General features: G+C 40.4%; 2 protein-coding genes and 1 long non-coding RNA gene across 36 annotated transcripts in view; 2 read left to right on the forward strand and 1 right to left on the reverse strand.

The window, feature by feature from the left end:
• The window catches only part of MYBPC1 (myosin binding protein C1), a 99,563-nt gene extending 94,535 nt beyond the window's left edge, over positions 1–5,028 (forward strand). For 8 of the 31 annotated variants that reach the window (XM_009004465.5, XM_002752849.7, XM_078337113.1 and 5 more), the window contains 3 exons: positions 1,786–1,844; positions 3,558–3,600; positions 4,754–5,028. In XM_009004465.5, the coding sequence (XP_009002713.1) occupies positions 1,786–1,844; positions 3,558–3,581 (83 nt within the window). In that variant the 3' untranslated portion in view covers positions 3,582–3,600; positions 4,754–5,028. Of the gene's footprint in view, positions 1–1,785; positions 1,845–3,557; positions 3,601–3,787; positions 4,121–4,753 lie in introns of all 31 variants that reach the window. The other 23 variants (XM_054238781.2, XM_078337119.1, XM_078337116.1 and 20 more) reach the window with 4 other exon arrangements.
• LOC100894249 (uncharacterized) lies at positions 178–16,997 on the reverse strand. 2 transcript variants are annotated; one of them, XR_013522057.1, is made up of 4 exons: positions 16,826–16,997; positions 15,751–15,860; positions 15,469–15,605; positions 178–4,963 (listed from the first exon to the last, which is right to left on the reverse strand). It is a non-coding gene; the product is annotated as an uncharacterized LOC100894249 (long non-coding RNA). The 2 variants fall into 2 exon arrangements; XR_013522056.1 differs by lacking the exon at positions 15,469–15,605 and having other exon boundaries at positions 3,826–4,963.
• CHPT1 (choline phosphotransferase 1) overlaps positions 16,588–26,117 on the forward strand; it is a 29,504-nt gene continuing 19,974 nt past the window's right edge. For all 3 annotated transcript variants that reach the window (XR_004729001.3, XM_035257382.3, XM_035257383.3), the window contains exon 1: positions 16,588–16,868. Coding sequence is in view for 2 of the 3 variants with exons in the window: in XM_035257382.3 (XP_035113273.1) it covers positions 16,590–16,868 (279 nt within the window). In the remaining variant the exon portion in view is untranslated. The remainder of the gene's footprint in view (positions 16,869–26,117) is intronic.

The following is a 26,117-nucleotide window of genomic DNA, read 5'->3' on the forward strand; positions in this document are numbered from 1 at the left end:
TGTACAGCATGGTAAGAATGAATAAAGTCAAGGGGCTATCACTTTGGTGACATAATCCATCGATAAATAGAAGCCTAGTATAAAACTCCATCTATTGAAATGGCAATTGAGGAATGTGCACTATTTTTAATTTTATTTTTAATTAGTTTACTATTTCATAAAGCTTATTTTCTGACATTTTTATAGTTTTGCTAAGTGTTTGATATTACACATATAGAATATAGCATACACATATTATAACAGGATGCTTTTCAAAACTCTAACTAGAGAACTTCCATTTATAGGTATACATTTCATTGATACTAGTTTTCAGAAGTGTGGCAACTAATGCAAACCAAGAAAACACATAAGGATTTATGTGATTTAAAAGTCTCAGCATAACCTGCCATCTTAATCAATTTTCATATTAATCAACTACCATTTTTACACTGACATTTTTCTTTAAAAGCAGAACCTATTCTGGGACACCATGAAAACCCCTTCAAAGAGTCACCATTATGAGATAATAGGTGACATGATCCTAGTGTGTTTTCCCTCATTCTTAACTGTATTATATTGCCATTCTGTAATAACCAAAATCTTTCTTTTTTCAACATCTCTATAATGAAGAAATTATGATCTAAAACTCAGAAAGTAAATATCTATTTTAGAAAATCATAGTAAATGTCTGAGTATTTATGTTTTTTTTTAAGAGTCTTTTAGTCCTAAATCTAGTATAAATATGATGGAGAAACCTCTTCAACAAAATAACTTCCTCATATATATGTATGTAATATATTTTTTTAACTATTTTTATTTAGACAGAGTCTCACTCTGTTGCTAAGGCTGGAGTGCAATGGTGCAATCTCAGCTCCTGCAACCTCTACCTCCTGGGTTCAAGCAATTCTTGTGCCTCAGCCTCCCAAGTAGCTGGGATTACAGGCATGCACCACCACACCCAGCTAATTTTTGCATTTTCAGTAAAGACAGGGTTTTGTTATCTTGGTCAGGCTGGTCTCAAACTCCTGGCATCTGGCAATCCACCTGCCTTGGCCTCCCAAAATGCTGGGATTACAGGCATAAGCCACTGTGCCCAGCCGCCTTCCTCTTATAACATTTTTAAGCTATACTCTTTCTCTTATAATTCATAATTGAAAGAAAAAGGATTTGATTTTTTTCTCACAAATATAAGGCATATAATATTCTTAGAAAATTTCAAGCCTTACTATTGAGATAATCCTTACAAACTTAAATATTGTTTTTAGCTGCTCTTTTGGCTTTAAATGATTATTAAGGTCACAATTGCAAATCATCTGTTTTCTAGACTGCTAGCCTTATTAGTTCTATGGTATTGTTGATGCTTTTGTTTCAATATCCTCCAAAAAAACAAAAACTTTTTAAAAAAGTACCACTTATTTATGCTTTGAAACTAGCTGAATATTGTTAATGACATAAAATGGTGCTTTAACAAATGGAACAATATTTGGGGTCCTCTTTAAAAGCAAATACTATTGAATAGTATTATACATATACATGTTATATTCTTTTTAGTGATAATATAGTAAATTGTACAGTAATTGAATTTGATAAACAGAATAATGTATTCTAGTACATAAGTTCATAATAAAGTAAGTATTCACTGTGATATATTGATAAAAGCTTTTGGTCCTAAAAGTAAAGCTGAAATTGTTTATCATCAGATTGTTATCTGATAATAGGTAACTTGAATCAAGTTAAGCTGTGAAAAAAGGTAAGAATGTCAACTGAGAATAAATAAATACTGGTACAAATATTCTGATTCTGCAGTGATATATCAAGGAGTAAATACCCCTGGACAACCAGTCTTCCTGGAGGGGCAGCAACAGGTTTAAAAAGTTTATATCCCACTGGATATTCTACTTTCCGTTCCATTCCTCTTACATGAAAACGCACTTTGCATGTAAAGCTTGACTTTCTCATTTGCTTTTCACTGTATCTCTTAGCAGCTCATGGCATACAGTGTTTATGCCATGAACAAGGAAGGCCAAATTATTCAAGGATATTAAGTAATGTAGAAACTAAGTTTTGTCAGAAAACTACGTACTACACCACATGTCCCCATAAATAAAGCTGGAAAGCTACATTTGAAGATGATCTCATTTTATGTAATAAGACTATCAAAACTTGGAAATCAATATTTCTTTAATATTTTCATTTTGTAAACATAGAAAGACTTTTTAAAAGATAGTTTACACCATAGTTTCCTTACATTCATAATGTGATTCAGAGAACTGAACATTTTAAGCATCTTTAAAAAATGGTCTGAGCATTTCTAATAAAGTGGATACAAAAATAGATCCAATATTTAGAGGCCGGGCATGATGGCGCTCACCTGTAATCCCAGCACTTTGGGAAGCTGAGGTAGATGGATGGCTTGAGCCCAGGAGTTCAAGACCAGATTAGGCAATATAGCAAACTCCCATCTCTACAAAAAGTACAAAAATTAGCCAGGTGTGGTGGCACATACCTGTAGTCCTAGCTACTTGGAGAGCTGAGGCAGGAGGACCGCTTAAACATGGGAGGTCGAGGAGGCTTCAGTGAGCCGAGATCTCCAGCCTAGGTGACAAAATGAGACTTTGTCTCAAAAAAATAAAAAATTTTAAAAAATGGGAAACTCACATATTTAAAATATTCCCATTACAAATTCACCAGTAGAATATCTGTAACCCATCTACCTGTTGAAGATTTTGGACATTTTCATAGGGACTCAAATTATTTCATATGTTTATGAACTTAAAAGGAAAGAAAATTCTAGGCTCTATTACAAAATGTAGTAAGCAATAAATGAGTACAATCATATATGTGTGATTCACTCCCATTTGGAATTGCAAATTAAGAGTTATTTGCAGCTGGGTACACAACCTAATGAAAACCCTAATGATGTAGATCTATGTCCGAGTGTACAAAATTTGTTTTGTGAATTTCCAAAGTTAATATCAGCTTTCAATAGGAAAAAAGTAAGGTTCTTTCTTGAAAACTTTGTAGTTTGTATATAGAGTGGCTTTGTGACATAAGGTTAAGTTTTGTGTCTATTTAGATCAGTCATAGATATTCCATTCAGAACACAATATTATAGAATACACTAGTCTAATATTTATACTTGATAATTTTGCCTTTTAGAATTTCAACATATATATATGTACACTAACACTTTGTCTATTGTCTATGTTTTTCTTTTGTTGAAAAACACAATATATATATGTTGTAGGGTTTTGGTTTTTGTTTTAAGCTAATGGTTTGGAAGCTCTTACCATAGATATTCACTATACAATCAGATTGGCTTTGTCACCTATTCAGGCAAAGTGGTTGTGCATATTAATAAATGTTTTACATATTAATGATCCTTTTGACGTGACTGGATCCTCACCCTTTATTTCATGTGCTTCTATTTTCCTACATCTTTCACATGACTAAGGATTAATGAAATCACCTCATCATAATCATGACCATAATTTCATCCAACAAGTACTCAACTTTGGTGTTAGCACTTTATTAATGCTTACAACTTCTCTCTCTCCCTCTTTCTCTCTTTTCCTTAGTTGTTGCACAATAAGGATTTTTGAATGTATAATATCATCTAAGGTAAGCTTTCATATGGTTTTGGCATATGAAGCTTATGACTGTCATAAGCCATACCAAGCCTGTGGAGTATGGCATGATTTTCATTATGTAATCCAATGAAAATAGACTTATTTTAAATCGCTAACTTTGTAGTTTTAATTTGTATTTCACTATCCTGAAATTAACAGCTAGTACTCATCCATCACAGCAACCTCCTGTTGACATGAAGCAAGTTGTTGAATGCAGTAGAGCATGAATCAAAGCATTTAATGTAGACAAAAACGAGTGATACCCAAGCATCCTGAATTATTTGCATCAAGGAATGGACATGTACATAAGTGGCATCATTTCTACCAATATGTGACTTGAGTTGTTTTTTTTAAAAAAAGGAGAATGACTTTCTCAAATTTGCATTAAAGAAGTTTTTAAGAATGTTCAAATGGCATGCTGCTTTGTCTGGACGTGAATTTATTAGCAAGTAGTGAAGCACTTCACTAAAGGATCATGAATTTTTGTGATTTCATGGATTCTCTCTTGAAGGGTACTTTTATTTTTTTAATATAATTAAGAAACTCAGAAGGTAGGTATGAAATATTGGTAGGTGTTTCTCTCACCTTCAGAAAGTATTGGACCGATCTTATTATAATTTTAATAAAATATTTCCGATTTCCTTTTTGGGCTTTTGACATGCATAAATGGCCAAAGTTAAAGGGAGTAGATTTTCTTTTCCAATGTGCTTGAATCAGAACTCTCTGTGCTTAATTAAAAAGAACATTAACAAACTGGAAGCAGATCTTCCCACTGATCCATAACGTGGTATGCATGTATTCTGCTATTCAGTCAGAACATTTAAATCATCTATGAGGAATCACAAAACCTCTCAAAGAGCAGTAAGTATTTTCCAACCACTTGCGAATTTAAATGAAGATTGAACAATAGTAGGGGAAAAACTGTGTTCTGCTGGGAATTTGCTTTTCCTTCTAGATGCCAAGTGCTTTAAATTCTAAATGTACTAAAACCAGGAGAAGATTTACAAGTAGAGACTGAATGAATCTTTGTAACTAACGGTAACATAATTAGTCACATTGCCAGGCAGCTAGTCAAGAAGTATTATTTTAGCGATTTTTCACGTAGATGGTTTTGATTTGTCTCTTTTCCTTTTTGTCCTCGCTAGGTGGGCTCTCCTTCTGCAGGCTCCTCTTGCAAGGCGTACCTCCAAACATAATTGATTCATATTTGCGAGACTTGCACTCAAGCAATCCTGAGGAATACTGAGGGCCTGGCCACTGCCTCTCTGCACTCTGCTGCTTTGAAATCTGGTTGAAATGAGAAAGCATTTTCTGTTTTTCCATCTGGCCCCCAAGCGTGGTCTTTTTCTTTCCTCCTAATGTCGAAGAGAAAAAATAAACTTGTTTGCCCAGATTGCTTAATTAAAAATTGCAAACAAAATTTCATTTGAGGTCAGCACTTTGGTTATTGTTATCTGTGCTTTGTCATTGTATTATACTTGACAAAAATGCAAGCCATAGAATAAGCAAAACCAGTCAGTTTAATAGTAGGCTATAAATGCTGCTTTCCCCCTCAGAGTCAAAAACGTAATACAATATACCATGATTGAATCTTGAAAACCCATCTTTCTCTTGATCCAATAGATTTTTCTAAGCAAAGCAGAGTTGTTTATTTCTGCTTCAAAGGACAAACCCAGGTCTCTCCTTCCTGAGTCTCTAGCAAGGCATCTTGGCCAAAGCTGCCAGAGCGTCTGCCAAAACAGCTAGTCATAGTGACTGAGGGTGTTACAGATGACAGGAGTTTGCTGATGGTATCCATTCAATTTGATGGAAACCTTTTTTAAATATCTACCGCTCTGCTTAACAACAGGATCTGTGCCCTTTTTTCTTATTTAAATTTGATAAAGTATTTTTTAGAGTCTAACTTCCAAACTAAACCTCTCAGAAGAAGGGAAATTGAATTCAGTAAATGGTACAATAAATCTGAAGTGTTTGTGATGAAATCATACAATATTCATTTATGCATTTGGGGTTGTGTGCCCAGACACAGAATGCCGAGGATAAAGGCTGGGAGCCAGCATGCTCCTGAACCCAGGTCTGTCCTTCCTGAGTCTCTAGCAAGGCATCTTGGCCAAAGCTGCCGGAGTGTCTGCCAAAACAGCTAGTCATAGTGACAGAGGGTGTTGCAGACGACAGACCTGTTACAGAGTTAGGGTTTGCTGATGGTATCCATTCAATTTGATGGAAACATTTTTTAAAAATCTATCAGCTGAGAAACATTTATATTAACCCATAATCTTTTCAGCAACTTCCTTCACTCTTCCTGATATAAAGTTCCGGTTAAGGGAGTAGAATTGAACTGTAAGATACCACACCATTATTGTTTCTTTCCTTCCCTCTCCTCTGTTTTTCTTTTTGGTCTTCAGTTGCAGGGGCTAAATATATTGTGACTTGCTGGTGGGCCCATGGCCTCTTTAAATGACATTTTTGTTTGTTTTGTTTTTTGACATGGAGTTTCATTCTTGTTGCCCGGACTGGAGTGCAGTGGCACGATCTTGGCTCACTGCAACCTCCAACTCCCAGGTTCAAGTGATTCTCCTGCCTCAGCCTCCCAAGTAACTGGGATTACAGGCATGTGCCACAACCCCCTGGCTAATTTTGTAATTTTAGTAGAGACAGGGCTTCTCCATGTTGGTCAGACTGGTCTCAAACTCCTGGCCTTAGGTGATTTGCCCACCTTGGCCTCCCAAAGTGCTGGGATTACAGGCATGAGCCACTGTGCCCAGTTTACTGGATGACATTTTAAACATATCTGCTCTGTCTCCTTTCCAGATTATAGCTGGGAAGTTCTATGGTGGTCATGGATCTCGGTTGACATTGGGCTCGTAAAGGGAAGAGTGAATGATCCCGGTTGTCGCAGTACATTTGAGACCAACAGAAAAGTCTAGTTTATGTCCAAACTATGGTGGCTCTACATATCTCTGTTGGGATTGGTTGGTGATCTTGCCTTACTGGTTATTAAGAACATTGGCTATCACCCCTGTTCCTATGCTCCCAGTAACTCCAGAATAATAATGTGTGCAATCCCTGTGTAAACACCAATTTTGATCAAGAAAGTTATGTGCACAGTATTGGCTAAGATAGTTTACACAAAGGAAGTCTGGCTCATCTATAAAGACAGGAAGACCTTCTGTCTGTGTACAAACCAACAAAATGACAATGTGGCAAACCCAATTAACGTGGCCCCTGCAGCCCAGCTGCTGGGTATGAGCTGTGGCACAGCAGCTGAGCTGGCTGCTTAACTCAAATACTCACTGAGCAGTTTTGCCAAGACACTGATCAAGCTGGTTAGGCCACTTACATGGTATGTCTTTACACAACCTAAAAGTAACTGTAAAACCTCCTTATTGAATTCTGATTCCTCACTTATGACTTAGGCTCTTTAATTATATTTTGTACTAGATAATGTTACTTTTCTACATATAATCTTTTCATATATTAAAGGCACATATACACTGCAAAGTTCTAATAAGGAAGAAAAAGTCTATTAGGAAACTGTAAAGAGAAAAAAAATCAGAAGCTGTCATTATGATTGGTTTTTCTATAATTTTGTTTAAATTTCACTCCATCAAAAATTACATATCACAGGAATTTACCAAAAATTATTTTGGGGAACTAAACATTCATTAAAAATTTTAGGCTGAGCATGGTGCCTCACGCCTATAATCCCAACACTTCTAAGAGGCCGAGGTGGGCAGATCACTTGAGGCCAGAAGTTTGAGACCAGCATGTGCATCATAGTGAAGCCTTGTCTCTACTGAAAATACAAAAATTTATTGGGTGTGGTGGCATACACCTGTAGTCCCAGTTACTTAGGAGGCTGAGGCACAAGAATTGTTTGATCCTGGGAGGTAGAGATTGCAGTGAGCCAAGATCACACCACTGTATTCTAGCCTGAGCAACAAAGTGAGATCCTGTCTAAAAAAAAAATTTTTTAAGGCTCATGTTTGTTTATTTACCTTAAAAGAAGGCTTAATGAATGTTCTCATCTGGATTATATCAAAGTAGAAAAAAAACACCAATTTTAAGAGGCATTGGAGCAAGGTAATATGCCTTTAATCATTAATTTTTATAATAGATTCTGAAATACTATTCAGCTCAACAAATTAGTTATTAAATTCTGTGCATAGCACTGTAATGGATTCAGCTTGCAACTTGATAAGTAAGTTACTTCAGGTTGGGTGCGGAGGCTCATGTCTGTAATCTCAGCACTTTTGGAGGTCAAGGCAGGCAGATCACTTGAGTGTAGGAGTTTAAGTCTAGCCTGGGCAAGACAGCAAAACCCCATCTCTACAAAGAGTTAGCCAGGCGTCACAGTGCATGCCTGTAGTCCCAACTGCTCAGAAGGATGATACATGAGAAGCGCTTAAATCCTGGAAGTGGAGGTTGCAGTGAGCTGAGATCACACCTCTATACTCTAGCCTGGACAACAGAGCCAGACCCTATCTTTTTAAAAAAAAAAAAAAAAAAAAAGAGGTACTTCATGCCTTCAAAGAATTTATAAGACTAGTACACAAAAGGGAACATATAAACAGGGCAGGATGCAGGTATAAGAGAGCACTACAATGATGCAGAAGTTAGTGAGGTTTATGTAGTGTGGTTTATGTATTTGTTATTATCAATGTGTGTATCATACTAGACTGGAATTCAGGACTTACCATATTACTTAATTTTCCTAAATCAAATTAAACGTAACTCTGAGCTCTCCATTAGCTAGGAAGATTGAGAAATTCTCTGTCCTGTTTGCGGATTCAGATTCTAGAGTCAGCAGGAATCTTTCTTGGTGCCCAGAAAATGGAGAGAAGGAAAGGCCTCTGGTCTTCTATCTATAGTGGTGACTGCAGAGATGTCTGTCATTGTATTACACTTTACAAAAAAGTCACCCATAGAAAAAGCAAAAGCAGTATTTTAGTTTAACGGTCCAACCCTATGTAGTTCACTCAAGGACAGGTGACTCTGAAACTTACCTGACAAGCATGGACCTGCAGTCTTTCAGTCTTCAAGGCTATCGCTTGGCTATTATATTAGTCAGGGTTCTTCAGAGAAACAACCAATCGGAGAGGAAGGAAGGAAAGGGAAGGGAATGGAAAGGAAAGGAAAGGGAAAAGAGGAACGAGAAAGAAAAATCTAGAAAGAGATGAATTATAAGGTATTCGCCATGGAATTATGGAGGCTGAGAAATCCCATGATTTGCTGCCCACAAAACCTAGGAAGGCTGGAAGTGTAGTTGAAGGCCTGAGAGCCAGAGAGCTCAGGGTGGTGCCTCCATCCAAGCCTCCGAAGATGGTGTGCTTCAGTCCCTCATTACTCAGCTGACCACCTGGGAGCTTCTTAGAAATGAAAACTCTCGATAGATTGGACAAAGAAAATGTACATATACATCATGGAATACTACAAAGCCATAAAAAAACTATGAGTTCATGTCCTTTGTAGGGACTCGGATGAATCTGGAAACCATCATTCTCAGCAAACTGACACAAGAACAGACAACCAAACACCGCATGTTCTCACTCATAGGCGGGTGTTGAACAATGAGAACACGTGGACTCAGGGACAGGAACATCACGCACTGGGGTCAATTGGGGGGTCTAGGGGAGGGACAGCGGGCGGTGGGGAGGGTGGGAAGGGATAATGTGGGGAGAAATGCTGGATATAGATGAAAGGGAAATGGAGGTAGCAAACCACCTGGTTATGTAAGTGCCTATGCAACAACCCTGCATGATCTGCACCTGTACCCCAGAACTACAGTACAATAAAACAAAAAAATGAAAACTCTCGAGCCCTGCCCCAGATCCTTAAGTTCAGCATCTGCATTTTAAAGGATCCCCAGTGATTCATGTGCTGTTTATGTTGGAGAGGCCACGCCCCAGACTCTTTCTGTCTTGTTTCTTGCACGGCTGTTACTTAGAGGCATTGTCTCTTAGCTGTCCCAGAGGAAAAGCATCCTGATAAATATATCCTCTCTCAGGTATTCCTGATAATGACCTAGCCTAATGTCTAGATGGAACTTAAACTATTACTCCTAAAAGCCCTAACTCAAAAGCTAACTCACTGTGGGATTTTAGGCAAACTGGGTTCCTGAAAAAGGAGTCTTTGAGGAAGTATGTTCCCTCTAGTGTTTCTCAAATCATACCAGAGAAAGCATTTTAGAGCAGTAGGATATAAACTCCGAAAAAGATTATTTAAAAAAATGATTAAAGGATATAAACAAGAATCTAAGAACTGTGTCTCTGCAGTTTTCTTAACCCTAAATTGCTTTTGCAATTTCAGATAAAGGGCACAATTACAACATCTCAGGGATTGTATTGTGAAATTTTGTTTCTGATCCTGTCCAGGAAATTAAGCATTTTTAGAGAGAAGAGCAAAGGTTTTATCTATTATTGAACACTGCCTATCTACCCATGAATTTTGTAAAGTACCATAGTTCCATAAAATTTAGACTTCAGAGTCTGAAAGTACAAAACCATAAAAATACAAAACTTAAGCAAGTAAAGCAAGTATTATACTTTAAACTATACTAATGACAAATACTCCAGCCTATAGGTCTAAAGCTCAGAATTCTAAACACACAGATAGCTTGATGCTTCATGATAAAATTCTATTGCAACGCAAGCCTAAACAAGTGATTTTTTTTTTTTTTTTTTTTTTGAGATAGGGTCTCACTCTGTTGCCCAGGCTGGAGTGCAGTGGCATGATTACTGCACCCTCTGCCTCCTGGATTCAAGAGATTCTCCTGCCTCAGCTTCCTGATTAGCTGGGATTGCAGGTGTGTGCCACCACGCATGGCTAATTTTTGTATTTTTAATAGAGACTGGGCTTCACCGCATCAGCCATGCTGGTCTCAAACTCCTGGCTTCAAGTGATCTGCCTGGCTCAGCCTCTCAAAGTGCTGGGATTACAGGCGTGAGCCACCATGCCAGGCCTTTAGCCAGGTGATTTCTTACTGCAACCCATTCTTTCTTTCAAACCAATGAAAGTCCATGGACTTTTAACTGGGTATTTCACACACAATAGTACCTAATCTGCCTGTATGACACTGTTTAACGTTTTCTGGAAAGTTGGCCTAGAGATTGAGGATGTTGAGGAAGATTTTAAATATCACTGAAAGTTACACAAAAGAACTAGTAGTAAAACCAAGAGCCTAAAGCAAGATGTTCTTTCTCCTTTGGGAAAGGAATTCAGTTTAGTTAAACCATCAAATAAACATTTATGCATCCCTATTGTACTTTGGAAATGCGAGAAGTTACCATAGGAGGAAGCTGTGTACAAGGGATTTTTGGTACTATTTTTGCAACTTCCTGTGTGTCTGTAATTATTTTTAAATAATTTTTTTGAATTATGGACGTCTACCAGATGCCAGGCATTGAGGAACATACTCAGGGCAGGGATGGTCTGACACTTTATGACCTGGGTGGGGAGGCTAATCAATACACAAGTAACTGAACAAAGATAGCCTGCGTAACAGTGTACAAAGTGCTCTGGTTGTGTAGGAGTAGGAGGATTAAAATGGAAGAATCTGAGAGGTCATTTTCGAGAAGGTGGCATTTAAGCTGAGTCTTGAGTGACAGGCAGTGTGATAGGGATAATAAGGGATTGAGGGTACTCCCTAACAGGGAACAAATAAGAGTGGGTTTGGGGACAGCCAGTGGGGTCAGGCAGCTGGAACATGAGAGAGGGAGAAGAACGGGGGAAGAGATATTAGGGAGGTAAGACTAGGAGGGTAGAGTGGGCCTTCAAATGCCAAGGGAGGGAGGCTGGACTTTATCAAAGGCTTCTGAACAAGGGAATATATCATTAGTTTTACTAAATTTAGTACAATAATTTTGTCATGATATTTAGAATGGACTGGAATGGCACAAAACCAACATGATATATAGAAATTCAACTGTTCCATATTGACAAAAGTACCCACTAACGTCCTACATTTAATACATTTAAATTAATAGGTGGCATTTTGCAGTCATTGGGAACATAAGCTCTGAAATCAGACTACATGGGCTTGAATCCTGGCTTTACCGCTCCACTAGCTGTGCAGTCATGGGTAAGTTTTTGAACCTCACTATGCTTCAATTTCCTCATCTGTAAAATGGGGATAACAATAGTCTCTTTCATAGAGTTTTTGCGAGGAGTAACCGAGATAACTCCTGATGTTTAGAACAGTGCTTAGCATAGGATAGAAACTCATAAATGTGAGCTACCAGTTTAACTCAAGAAAAGGGGGAAACATAGTATATATCAATCACTATGCAACAACCCGTGAAAATGGAAGGGGGCCATGATGCAAGAAATAAAATTAGGAAATCTCTAATATACTTTTTTGACATTAGAGTATGTTAGAGAGGGCTAAGGTAGAAGAAATAAATATGACTTATTATGTCTCGAATTAATTTGAAATTTCCTAAATTTCAGCAAAGAAGCACAGGGAAAAATTACCTTAGAGAATGATGAGTACTTAAAAAAATGGTTTTTATATTTATACTTTTACTATTTTTAAATTATGACATTTCATATTTGTAGAATATACAAATATTTATGCCATCTATATGTAGATATAGATGTATGTATATGTAAATAATATAAATATATATGTAGATATATATCATATATATGCTTGGCATAGGATAATCTATATATATGTAGATATATATAGATATAGATGGCATAAATAATAGGAAAATGAACACACTACTACACAGTTAAAAAACTGTGATTGAGACGGCTTGATGGCTTCCTGCAATACTCACTGTCTCACTTTTCAATAATAATAGAACTGTTTTGGCCAATTGTGGTGGCTCACACCTGTAATCCCAGCACTTTGGGAGGCCAAGGCAGGATTATCATTTGAGATCAGGCATTTGAGACCAGCCTGGCCAACATGGTGAAAACCCATCCCTACTAAAAATACACAAATTAACTGGGTGTGCTGGCGCATACTTGCACTCTCAGCTACTCAAGAGGCTGAGGCAGGTGAATCACTTGAACCTGGAAGGATGTTGACGTATGTTCAGATTGTGCCATTGCACTCCAGCCTGGGCGACAGGTCAAGACTCTGTCTCTAAATAAATAAATAACAGAAATTTTAGCTGGGCAGATGGCTGTCTGGCTAAAGATTGCATTTGCAGGCTCTTTTGCAGTTAGGCATAGTAGCCATGTGGCCAGGTTCTGGCCAGTGGAATGAGAGCAGAAGTGATGTGTGCAACCTTTGGTCATGGCCTTCAGAAGAAAGGAGCATAGCAGCCCCTTCTCTTTTTCTCCTTCAAATTGGTTGGGAGTTGTGGCTGGCCACTTTTGACCACAAGGTCAAGGACAACATCCTAACGGTGCCAGACCAACAAAATGAAAGAAACCTGTGTCTCTGACACCATTGAGCTGCCATGCAGCCCTACCATGCCTATCCAGACATCAGTGTGGGGAAAATCAACTTTTATTTCCTTTAGGCTGCTGTAGTTTGCCTAGCTGCATTCTAAAACAATTACCAATACCTTTGAAACCTGCCATATGCCCCTCTACAATTGCATTTCCTTTCCTCTCTATCAGGAGTAACCACTGGCAGGATTGTACTTGTAATTCTTTTTCTTTTCCTCATAGCTTTGCCACATGGGAACTGTGAAGTGTAGTTGCATGTTTTTTAACATTATGTAAGTAAAATAATACTGCGTGCATTTTGTCTATGACCTGCTGTTATGGACGGGATGGTATCCTGCCCTTACTCCACCCCCATTCATATGTGGAAGCCCTAATCCTCCACAGTGTGATGGTATTTGGAGATGGAGCCTTTAGGATATTGGATATCACAAGGGTGGGGCCTTCATGAGGGGATAAGTGCTTTTATAAGGACTTTATAAGGAGACACCAGAGAGCTTCCTCTCTCTCTCTCTCTGTGCCATGTGAGAACATACAAGGTGGCCATCCGCAAGCCAGGAAAAGATCCTCACTAAGAAACACACTTTGACTTTGGACTTCCCATCCTTCAGAACTGTGAGAAATAAAGTCCCGTTGTCTAAGTGATTCAGTCTATGGTATTTTGTTATGACAACCCAAGCTGACTAATATATCTGCTTTTTTTTTCACTCGATGTATGCTTGTGCAATTCATTCATGTTCATAAGTGTACCTATAGTTCATTAATTTTTTTACTGCTATATTAAACTTGCTACATAATATTAAATTACTTGAAAATGCCAGTTTACTTACCCATTCAGTATTAGTGGACATATAAGTTATTTACAGCTTTTGGTTATTGTACAACAAAGGTATCATGAATATTCTTATACCTATCTCCTATGATACCTGTGCAAGAATTTCTTTAGGATATATTCTCGAATCAGAATTGTGATATCGGAGTATATGCATGTTCAACTTTATCAGAAAATGCCAGGTTGTTTTTTAAGTGGTTGCAACCATCTAGTCTTCCTAGCTAACACTTCCACTCAGGTAGGGCACATATAAGTTCTGGCCAATGAGATGTATAATCCAACAGTCCCCTTATCTCCAGGGGATATATTCCAAGACCCCCAGTTGTTGCCTGAAACTATGGATAGTACAGCACCCTATACATACCATGTTGTTTCTATTGGATAACCAAGATGGCTAATAAATGACTAACGGACAGGTGGCATATATAGTAGGGATACACTGGACAAAGAGATGATGTATGTCCTGAGTGGGGAAGAGGGGGACTGTGTGAGATTTCATCACACTACTCAGAATGGCATGCAATTTAAAACTCATACATTGTTTATTTCTGGAATTTTCCATTTAATATTTTTGGACTATGGTTGACTGTGGGTAACTAAAACTGCAGAAAGTGAAACCAGGGACAAAGGGGGACTACTGTATGGAGAAGTACTGTTTGGGACTTTTGGAGAGGCACCCCAGTTTGTTCCCCAGCCAGTGGTATCTACCTTTTTTTTTTCCTCTCCTCTTCCTACTTCCTGCTGCTTGAAATGCAAATAGGATGACGGAGCTTCACCAGCCATTCTGAATCATGAGATGACCTTATAGATACAAGTCAGAGAGGATACTGGAGCAGAGACAGAAGAGCCTGAGTTTCTGATGACCATGGAAAAATCGTACCAATCTTGGAGTGCCAATTCTTTACTTCTTTTATGTGAGAGAGAAATATTTTCTTTACATTACCATGTTCCAGGGTTTCTGCTATAGAAACTGAACATAGCCCCGTTGATTATTTTTGTTTCTGATTGATTTTTAGGAGTTCTTTATATAATCTGGGTACTAGTCATTGTGGGTTTTATTTGAAGGAAATGCCTTTTCCCAGTTTATGGCTTGCCTTTTCATTCTCTTTATGATGTCTTTTGATGTACATTAGAAATTATTTTTAATACGGTAATATTTGCTAATCTGAAAAAGGATTTTTCCTTGGACAATTCATGGCATTGGTAAATTAAAAAGTAGGTACTGTCAAGTTCACTGCACATAAGCCGGCATTGCTAAAAGTGATCTCCATCATTCCATTTCCTTTCCTGCATTTGTCAGCATCGCTTTTTACATTAAAGATGAGGAGGTACATATTCCTCAAACATACATGCTTGGTCTGTAGACATCCTCATTGCTCTAAGGCAGTGGTTGCCACTTTTCTCCTTAAAGGGCCTAGTAGGACATATTCCAGGCTTTGCCAGCCGTATGGTCTCTGTCACAACTGAGTTCTGCTGCCTCTGTAGCATGAAGGCAGCCAAACAATACGTAAGGAAGAGACATGGCTTTATTTGTGGCACTGAACTTTGAATTTCATATAATTTCACATCACAAAATAGTATTCTTTTGATTTTTTCCCCAATCATTTAAAAATGTAAAAACCGTACTTAGCTGGAGGGCTGTCGGAAAAGAGGTGGTGGGCTGGGTCTGGCCCACATGGACCAGTTTGTGGACCCCTGCTGCACTTGCTGATAGAGGTTGCGCCACCAAGCGTCTTGGAAGCAATTTCTGGCTGGTCCTAGGCCTTGGAAAGTGCGTACAGATCAGAACCATGAAGTGAAGAGCAAAGCAAGTGACAGGCCTGTCTCAGGTTGTGCAACAGAACATGTTTATGACAGATGTCCCCTGTCCAAGTGAGTTCATTGTGAGATAAGGGGCCAGTGACCCACCAATGCGTAGCAAGCCGGCTCCCCCGGTGTCCCCAGGACACGTCTGGGTTCCTGCCCTCAATTCCAGGGAAGATCGTGTGTAAAAATATCCAACCTTGGTATCAAATGCGCTGGAAAAAAAAATAGTTATTGGGGTTTCAGCCATTCTGTCTCCTTGTTAGATAGTGTTTCTGAGCCCTGATTTTCAGTTTCAAAACCTTGGTCTCTGAACCCGCAGTGAGGGGGTCTCCAGAGCGAATATATGGCAGGGCCGCCTTCCTCCGTGCAGGAAGGGAGAATTGTGTTTACCAAGCAGGTGACCCCAGACCTGCAAAAATGTGTTCCCACACGAAAACCCCCAGGCTCCGCGGGCAGCCAGCGTGGTCCTGCAGTGGTTGACCCAGGGCGACCGGAGTCGGGTTCCCACCTCTAGGAGAGGAGCCGGCTCTGTCGTGGTGCACCCTGAGAGGACACTCCCTCAGGGCGTAATCCGACGCCCGCCCTGGGTGAAGAAATCAGACCTCAGGCTCTTTACAGCCGGCGGACCTCGATCGCCAATCGCAAGTTGCCGTAGGCGGGCGGCGAGGTTGACCCGCGTGCGCCGCGCCCGCCTCCCCGCCCCTAGCCGGACCCCTTCCCAAGGCCCCACCCCACCCGCGAGACGCACCCGCGGCCCCACCGCTGCGGGGGCGGGGGCCCGGGAACTCGGGAACGACGGACCCGGGCAGCTTGGCCTGACCTAGACCTCGCCGCGCGGGCCCGACTGGCGCAGGCCCGGGCCGCGAGCCCCTCCCTCCACCTCTCCCCGCCCCCAGCGCCCAGCGCGGGCTGCACTAGGTGGCGTCTGCGGGGCCCCGCAGATGGCCATGGCGGCAGGCGCCGGGGCTAAGCCCGCGCCGCGCTGGCTGAGGGCGCTGGGCGAGCCGCTGAGCGCCGCGCAGCTGCGGCGGCTGGAGGAGCACCGCTACAGCGCGGCAGGCGTCTCGCTGCTCGAGCCGCCGCTGCAGCTCTACTGGACCTGGCTGCTCCAGTGGATCCCGCTCTGGATGGCCCCCAACTCCATCACCCTGCTCGGGCTCGCCGTCAACATGCTCACCACGCTCGTGCTCATCTCCTACTGCCCCACCGCCACCGAGGAGGTAGGGCTGGCCGCTCGCCCGAGCCCGGCCCCAGATGCGCCGCGGGCGGGGCGTTGGAGGCGCTGGGGAGAGGGCAGAGCCACGCGCGGCTGAGCCTCTCCCGGGCCCCGGAGGGGCAGACTGGCCACTGCCCCCTGCGGTGTCCGCCCCGCGCCGCCTGGAGACTGTCACGCCCCTATCCCAATCCCGTGACCATTTCGAGCCTCCCCCGGGCAGCGGAGGGTTGTCAATGTCACTACCCCGGTCCTAAGTCCGCGCAGGGGCTGGAGGGCGCCTGCCCAGCCGCAACCCCATGCGGCACCAACCTGTGGGATGGACCTGCGGTCGGGTGCTTTGCACACTGGGGACTGAACACCCCCATCTCCGTCCTGCCCCACAGGGACTTGTGCCAAGCCTGAGACGCTCTTTGAATACTTTCATAACCCTTCGTTTCTGGAAGGTTGAGCTAGTGATTCTGAAATGACTGAGTAGCACTGATCAAAGATAAGTTACTTTTAAAAGAGGTAACTTCCTCCTTGCTTCATCGACCTTTTCAAGAAAAACAGACTGGAATGTTATCAAGGGGATTTTTTTTTTTTTTTTGTCATCTTAACCTAGGGATCAAAAAAACCCCCAACATTTTATTAGCAATAATTATATATGACCTTTGGGCAAAATAAGGAGTAAGTATGGGGTTTGGGCTGACTGTGGAGGGTTAGAGGACAAAGTGGAGTTCATTCCCATCTATAGTTTATACTGCGTGGGATAAATATTACATGGCACATTTCGTGACAGCCTTTGTATTCTTTGCTCCAAATAGTGAAGTCCCTTTATAATCATTTAAGTATAGGCCTTGTGGAGGACTAATGGAGGTTGAGGTTGGATTATAGGAAATATTTCGTGCCCTCCACGCATGCATCCGTTTTGTTGTTGTTGTTGTGTTGTTGTTGAGACAGGGTTTTGCTCTGTCATCCAGGCTGGACTGCAGTGGCTCGATCTAGGCTTACCGCAACTTCTGCCTTCAGGGTTCAAACGATTCTTCTGCCTCAGCCTTCCAAGTAGCTGGGATCATAGGCGAGGGCCACCATGGCCGACCAATTTTTCTATTTCTAGTAGATACGGGGGTTTCACCATGTTGGCCAGCCTCATGCATCCTTTTAAAAAGTATTTGATTGAGCCTACATTTTAAAATATCTTGTCAATTGATCAATATGCTTATTATTTATTTCTTTTATTTCTTTTTTTTTTTTTTTTTTTTGAGACAGAGTCTTGCTCTTTCGCCCAGGCTGTAGTACAGTGTGGTGATCTCAGCTCACTGCAACCTCTGCCTCCTGGGTTCAAGCGGTTCCCTTGCCTCAGCATCCTGAGTAGCTGGGACTACAGGTGCCTGCCACCATGCCTGGCTAATTTTTATATTTTTAGTAGAGATGGGGTTTCACCATGTTGGCCAGCCTCATCTCAAACTCCTGACCTCAAGTGATCCGCCTGCCTCAGCCTCCCAAAGTTCTGGGATTACAGGTGTGAGCCACTGCACAGGCATATTTTATATTTCTTAATAGACATTCCCATTGTCATTTGCCACTGGTATTCACTTACAAATAAAAAAATAAGCTGCTTTAGTGTTTGGATGTTTTGCTGTCTGTTTCTAGAATTTCCCAGAGGGAGTGTATCAGAATGAAAGGATTGCTGGGTTGGAAGTGGAGGTCCTGGTTTCTAACTGGCTCTTCCACAACAGACCTGCTGGGTCTGTGTTCCCATATATAAAATAGAAAATAATGCCTGCCAAACAATTTGACAAGAATGCAGTGAGGACCAAATGCTATACAGACAGATAAATGTAGAAGATTGTAATGTGCCTAACAAATTAAAAATATTACTCAACACATTGAAAATATTACTGTTGTTAGACAACATCCTGAAAACATAATAAAATTTAGTTTTGATTGGGCCCACATTCGGCTAACAGCATTTGGATGTTTCTGATATTGGCCACTTAAATGTGGACTCTTCAATGTTATTATTAACTTAAGAAGCATTTGTTGAGCACTTAGAAAGAACAGGGCATACAAAAAGTCAAGACCTTCTGCTTAGGAAGGTAAAGGGAGGCCTGGTGGAAGAGGTACATTTGTGATTCATTAGTTTTTAGGCTTAGCCTCATGTGAAAAAAAAAAGGGGGGTAGAGGATGGGGATTGGAGGCATTTAAAAATAAAGTGCAAAATCAAATGGCCCAGGAAGGGGAAATGAGAGTTAAAATAAAAACGAGTTTCTGAAATTATGTCATTAGAACTTGCATATGCTTCTAAGTGACTGATGCAGGGGGGGAAATGCCATTACCAGATCCGCATTGCTTGTTTGGTAAAAGCCCAGCAATAGTGTGAAGAGCATAGCAGTTTCTGACTATTTTTCCTTAAGATCATAGAACTAGTAAATGAGTGGATCAGGTAGGATTCAGATCTAAGTTGGTATGACTTCAAAAAGAAAATATCTAATGTTTTATATAATGCAAGTATGTTAAGTGCTTTCACATTCATGGTTGCATTTGTGTCTTGTATCAACCCAAAGAGATTGGCAAGTTTTCCCCTCCTGCAATGGCCTTCCTACCATCTCAGTGTTTCTTCTATCCATCTATCCTAAAGTCACAGTAGTATATGTTTTCCTAAGAAGAAATTGAAGCCCAGAGATGTTAAGTGACTTTAACTTGGCTTGGGACTTGTTTTTTGATTCTCAGACATAAGAATTCTTAGTGCTTTTTCAGATTTGACAGATTGCTTCCAGAAAGGGTCAGAAAAAAATACAAGGGTCAGAAAACATAAGGTTTTTGGATTTAGATGCTTGAGCTTATCTACTCATATGGGCTTTAATACTGACTGCATTAATAATAACATTTGATATGTTTTTAACTACCATGCTAATTTCTAGAACATGACTGGGGATGAAAGGAAACGAACAGAAAAAAGGTTGTGATTTATATGTAGCTTCTGCAAATTGCTTTTCTTTTCTATCTTTTTTTTTTTTTTTGAGTTGGAGTTTCTCTCTTCTTACCCAGGCTGCAGTGCAATGGCGCGATCTCGGCTCACTGCAACCTTCGCCTGCTGGGTTCAGGCAATTCTCCTGCCTCAGCCTCCTGAGTAGCTGGGATTACAGGCACGCGCCACCATGCCCAGCTAATTTTTTGTATTTTTAATAGAGACGGGATTTTACCATGTTGACCAGGATGGTCTCGATCTCTTGACCTCGTGATCCACCCGCCTCGGCCTCCCAAAGTGCTGGGATTACAGGCGTGAGCCACCAAGCCCAGCCTGCAAACTGCTTTCAAGCCATCATTTCCATTAAGGAACTTTCTACTCCAGCCAAATTAAACGTTGTACTATAGCAAGGATTTCTCTCCTTCTTGTCCCTCTCTTTCCTTCTTCCTCTTCCTTTCTTCTGTACCACTTATTCAACTATGTACCCATCTTTCAACACCCAATTCTAACAAGATATCCTTATGAAAGTTATCTGCTTTCTCCTAAGTCAAATCAACCACTCTGAATTCCCATGATAATGACAATAATAACTAACATTTACTGGATATTTAAGCTGTATCAGGCATGATGTTAAGTCACTTTTATTTTACTATCTCATTGAATCCTCTCAACAACCTTATGAAAAAGGCATTAATATCCTCATTTTATAGATGAGGAAACTGAAGGAAAATTAACCTCTTCTATAATCACAGGGTTCCAAGCCAGAGCTATGCTTCCTTTATAGGGCTTTGTAGCTCTCCTGTGGATCTTCACCATTTTATTTTGGTTATCTGTGTTCTTATTAGGCAGGACAGCCTACCAGATTTTAAGTCCAGGCAGCAATTGCTCATACGTTTGTATAATCTCCATAGCACGGTGCTTTACATCAAACAGATGCTTAGTAAACGTTTTCTAAATTGTTGGCTGCATGAATGAAATAACACAACATAATCTCAAGAGATGACGTTTTTCAATCCTTATTCAGTTTTAGCTGTTCTTGGCTTAAATACTTAGCAGTTATTTGGCCTTGGTAATTTTAAGTAGAGTACGCAAATGTTAGAGTGAATGGAGAAAGCAAGAACTTTGTCTCCTCATTTTGATGAAGCAATTCTATCTGAACATCACCCTAAGTGTGTAGTCCCTGGACCCCATTCCTAGATTCTTAAAGTTTGGAAGGATCTTAGAGATTATTTAATGTCATTCCTACATTTATATATGTGATAACTCAGTGATTTGAATCTAGTTCTTCTGGCACTAGCCTAGTAGCATTCTCTCCTCCTCACTCCGTGCACTTGTGTTTGACTGGTATAAACTGTTATTCCATTCTCTATTACATATTTGATTAAATGTTTTTGTCCTGTCTTCTTGATCTGTGCATAAAAATCCATGTCAACGTCTTTGTTAAGAATATGTTTATAGCAGGGACAAGTGCCTAGCTTAGGGTCAGGTCAAAGGGCATTAATTAATACATTTCTTGTGTTTATGATGATAAAAAGTTGTCCTGAAAAGTGATTATACCTGAGGATGCCAGAAACACCTTAAGAAATGGCTTATTCTCTGTTAAAATAACTCCTATTTAAATAACTCATATTTTAAACAGAGAATAAACCATTTCTTAAGGTTGCCCTTGTACTGCGTATTACCTGTGTATTACATATGGAAGAGTTATTTTGGGGTGGAATAATAGGAAAGAAAAGGAAATAACCTGTAGATTCCTACTCAGACTTTTTTTAAAAAATAGGTTTAGTTTCTTTGAGATCTATTATATTTCCTTTTTATCACTCTTTTATTCCCTCTTTTTCTAAACCAGCTCAGTAACTTTTCAAGCATCGTTTATTAAGGCAGGACTCTTGTAAGGGAGTGACCTCTCTCATTAAAACAAAACATAAACTCTAGATTTTCAGGAGACAGAAGCAGGGAGGGACTTAGGGTCAGGCAAGCCAGGTCTCAGAATTTAAGGAGACCTTTGCAGGACCATGAGAACGAATGCCTCCTTAACTTCTGCAGCCATTTGGTGCCTCCTTGCGTCACCCCCTAGACCCCGGCCATCTAGAAGGAGCTTCTTCAGATATTGTGGAAGTAGCTTCCCTTGATTCCTATGGCTTCACTCTACTTAATTCCTAAAGAATAAAACTGTTTCTCCTTTCAAATTCTGGTTCAAGTATGGATAAAACATGGCATTGTGGTATATAGAAAAAGCTTTGAATTTTCCTCCTGGTGCATTTGATTGGGCTATAAGGCTACAACCAGACCACTTGGGTTTTGTGAAGTTAAAGAACAGAACAGAAGCAACCCAATACAATTGATGTGGATGATAGATTTGGCCTCAGGGGAATTCTCTTCACACCCCTCTCTCTTTTTGTTCCCCTTAGCACAGTGATAGGCTGGCATTTTCAACAAGAACCCTAGTAAGCAGTAAGGAAGAAACAAAACCAAAATGATCCACATTAAATATAAAAACAAAAGCCACCTTTCAAAGTACGGATTTCTTAAGTTATGAGAAAATCCTGTTGGCTCTGAAGTGCTGGTTTAACTGCATTTGTGTGTGATATCTGTCTGGTTTCCTTTGCCATAGCTAATTATCTGCCTAATTTCCAAAAAATGGGTGTGCTCTTCTAAAATGCTGGTTCCTCAACTAAGCCAAGACCAAAGGTCTGGGTCGAAACTAGTAAACCCCTAGGGCCTTCCTGACTGGCTTGGCAGAGAATGGTCTTAACTTTTCTGACCATCAAGGCTCCTCTGGAGCCTCCCCAGGCCTCAGGTGGGAACTCTCCCTCTGTAAACAAGGAAATATGCCCTGCGCATTACAGGCTTCCAGTAAACAATGTCATAACCACATCATAGGCACATAGAGGGTTAGAGCAATTGCAGGAATGTAGGAATCAATCATTTCTGCTTCTTATGTCTTCTATAGTCAGTTAGCAGTCTATTAGAAACTCCATAAATTCTCTTTTAAAAATCATAGAACCTCTTGTGACCCCTGGAATAATGACAAAAAAATCTAGAGTCACCTGTCTGGGTACAAAGTCTACCTTTAACAGCATATTAGCATATACATTTTTTCACATATACATAATATGTCTTTTAATTTCCTTTCATCCTACCTCTTAGAAATACAGTTTCTATTTTTATGAAGAAAGAAGTCAATCAATGTTTTGATAATTGAAATCTTCGTGTTACCAGCTGACCTAATAGTTATTGGTTATCTAAATTCCCTTCTGGATAGATGTCAATTCATCCAAGGCCATTTCAGGAAAAGAGGGTTTTGTTTTGTTTTGCTTTCAGTATAAACATTCACATAATGAACACTGCATAGTTCCAGTATTTTCTAGTTTGGAAATTTTTGCTTTTATATATTATCTATACTAACTTTTATTTACTATTTTTCTTTATGTGAACTTTAAGCAACTCTCCTTTAAAAACTTAGACTCTTACTCTGACTTAATAGTTATAAAATCATAGATATGACATGCTATTTTTCTTTCTTTTTTTGAAACGGAGTTTCACTCTTGTTGCCCAGGCTAACGTGCAGTGGCGCGATCTCAGCTCACTGCAACTTCTGCCTCCTGGATTCAAGTGATTCTCCTGCTTCAGCCTCCCAAGCAGCTGGAATTACAGGCATGCATGACTATGCCTGGCTAATTTTGTGTTTTTAGTAGAGATGGGGTTTCACTATGTTGGTCAGGCTGCGCTAGAAATCCTGACCTCAGGGGATCCACCCACCTCAGCCTCCCAAACTGCTGGCATTGCATGTGTGAGCCACCACACCCAACCCTGTTTTTCAAAATACATTAAATTTTTTCAAAATATCTTAAAATAAACAATTATTCAAATGAAAACTTTACCTACAGATCACCTAAAATGATCTGATGGAGTATCAGTAATAACAGTAACGGTATCAAATACTGAGCTCCTTCCATATGCCCAGCACTTTTATAAACATTTTACATGCAATAATTTAATTTTCACAATGAGAGGGGAACAATGATTATTCCCATTTTTCAAATGGAAAGACTAAGACACTGAAAAGTAATTCATCCAACTTACTTAGCCAGTAAGTAGCAGAGCAAATGTGGGTGCAAGCAGAATCTAGAGTCTATGCCCCTAACCACTCTGCAAGAAAAACCTGGTTCATATATTCTGCCCATTGCTTTTTTGTTTTGTGTGGCATTGATCTCCTCACATGGGAGCTGTAGCGTTGGTCACGTTATTAGGTCCCTGTTCGGGCACCAGCTGTGACAAGTATCACGTTGGGGTCACCACTTGAGATGCTGATCATCACCTGCGGAGGTCTGCCCTACAGACCCTGACTCAATGAGAGATGAATGAATGCACTCTCACACCTAGTATACTGTGAATCTGAGTGGGCTAGGGATGGTCGTCAGCTGCTATCAGAGGGTGATTGCAGCTAAGCCACCACAGCTCCCTGTCCTTCCTCACATTTATTTAGTATAGATTTAATAACAGAGGTTCTAAGTCAACATGCTTGTGGATAATTAACATGGTTAAAAGAGTGGTTTTACAAATGATCAAAGGTCTTGGTTCGGTTCTGGGGCCCAGAGTAAACACCATTAATGGATAATTCCCCTCCGACCTCCCCTCCCCGGAGAGGGCCAATTCAGCACAAAGTTTATTGAATAATAGAGTAGAGACAAAGAGAAGTGGGGTAAACAGACTTAATTGGGGAAGCTTTATTATCCTAATCTTAGGCTATGACTTAAAATGCTAATGTAATGAACTGGCTGCCTTCAACCTGTTCTATTAAAACCTGTCAGCCTTCCAAAAGGTATAAGACTATAATCTTCTGACTTTCCTAATATTTCCCTAATAATTTGCCAGCCACCAGAGTGAATTTCAACATTTTGTTGTTTGTTTTTGAATACATGGCTCACTGCAACTTTGGCCTCCTGGGCTCAAGTGATCCTCCCACCTCAGCCTCCTGAGTAGCTGGGATTACAGGTGTGCATCCCATGCCCGGCTAATTTTTGTATTTTTAGTAGAAATGGGGTTTCACAATGATGGCCAGGCTGGTCTTGAACTCCTGGCCTCAAGTGATCTGCCCACCTCGGCCTTCCAAGTGCTGGGATTACAGTTGTGAGCTACCACACCCAGCCTGATATTCATCTTCTTTGTATTTAGCTCCTATAGGAGAGTTTTTAAAACAGCATAAGGCTATTTTTATGGGTGTGGCCAAATGCAGTGGCTCAAGCCTATAGTCCCAGCACTTTTGGAGGCTGAGGTGGGCAGATCACAAGGTCAGGAGTTTGAGACCAGTCTGACCAACAAGGTGAAACCCCATCTCTACTAAAAATACAGAAATTAGCCAGCTATGGTGGTGTGCGCCTGTAATCCAGCTACTCAGGAGGCTGAGGCAGGAGATCACTTGAACCCGGGAAGTGGAGGTTGCAGTGAGCCAACATCACACCACTGCACCACTGCATTCTAGCCTGGGCAACAGAGCAAGACTCCATCTCAAAAAAAAAACAGACTACATCTCTCATGCCCATGAGAGGATTACATTCTAATGTGAAAGATGGGGCCACATGCAAATAAGATCACATCAACCTCTAGTACCTCGGAAACTATCGTGTCTAATATTTTCATTTAGAGAAGAACTAAGAACATGTTCCAGAAAATCAGTATTTTAAGGCTGTAAGTGAAATTTGTCCAGTGAGCTCAGTGGATCTCAGCATGAGACTTTCACCAGATGCAGTGCCATGCTCTTGGGCTTCCCAGGCTCCAGAACCATGAGCCAAATAAATCTTTTCTTTAAAAATTACCCAGTATCTAGTATTCTGTTATAGCAACAGAAAGTGGACTTAGACAACTCTCATTGGCTCAAGCCTGTAATCCCAGCACTTTGGGAGGCCAAGGCAGGTGGATCACGAGGTCAAGAGATCGAGACCATCCTGGTCAACATGGTGAAACCCCGTCTCTACTAAAAATACAAAAAAATTAGCTGGGCATGGTGGCGCATGCCTGTAATCCCAGCTACTCAGGAGGCTTAGGCAGGAGAATTGCCTGAACCCAGGAGGCGGAGGTTGCGGTGAGCCGAGTTTGCGCCATTGCACTCCAGCCTGGGTAACAAGAGCGAAACTCTGTCTCAAAAAAAAAAAAAAGAAAAGAAAAGAAAAAAATGGTAGGCTAAAATTATGAAACAATGACTTATGTAGAATTACTTCTCTTGGTTAAATCAGATCTTTCCTTCATTAACTAAAGATGATAATTTCAAAGCTTTGCTTTTTAAATTTGTTCTACTACCTG

This window comes from Callithrix jacchus, chromosome 9, assembly GCF_049354715.1.
Source record: "Callithrix jacchus isolate 240 chromosome 9, calJac240_pri, whole genome shotgun sequence".
Lineage (NCBI taxonomy): Eukaryota > Metazoa > Chordata > Mammalia > Primates > Cebidae > Callithrix > Callithrix jacchus.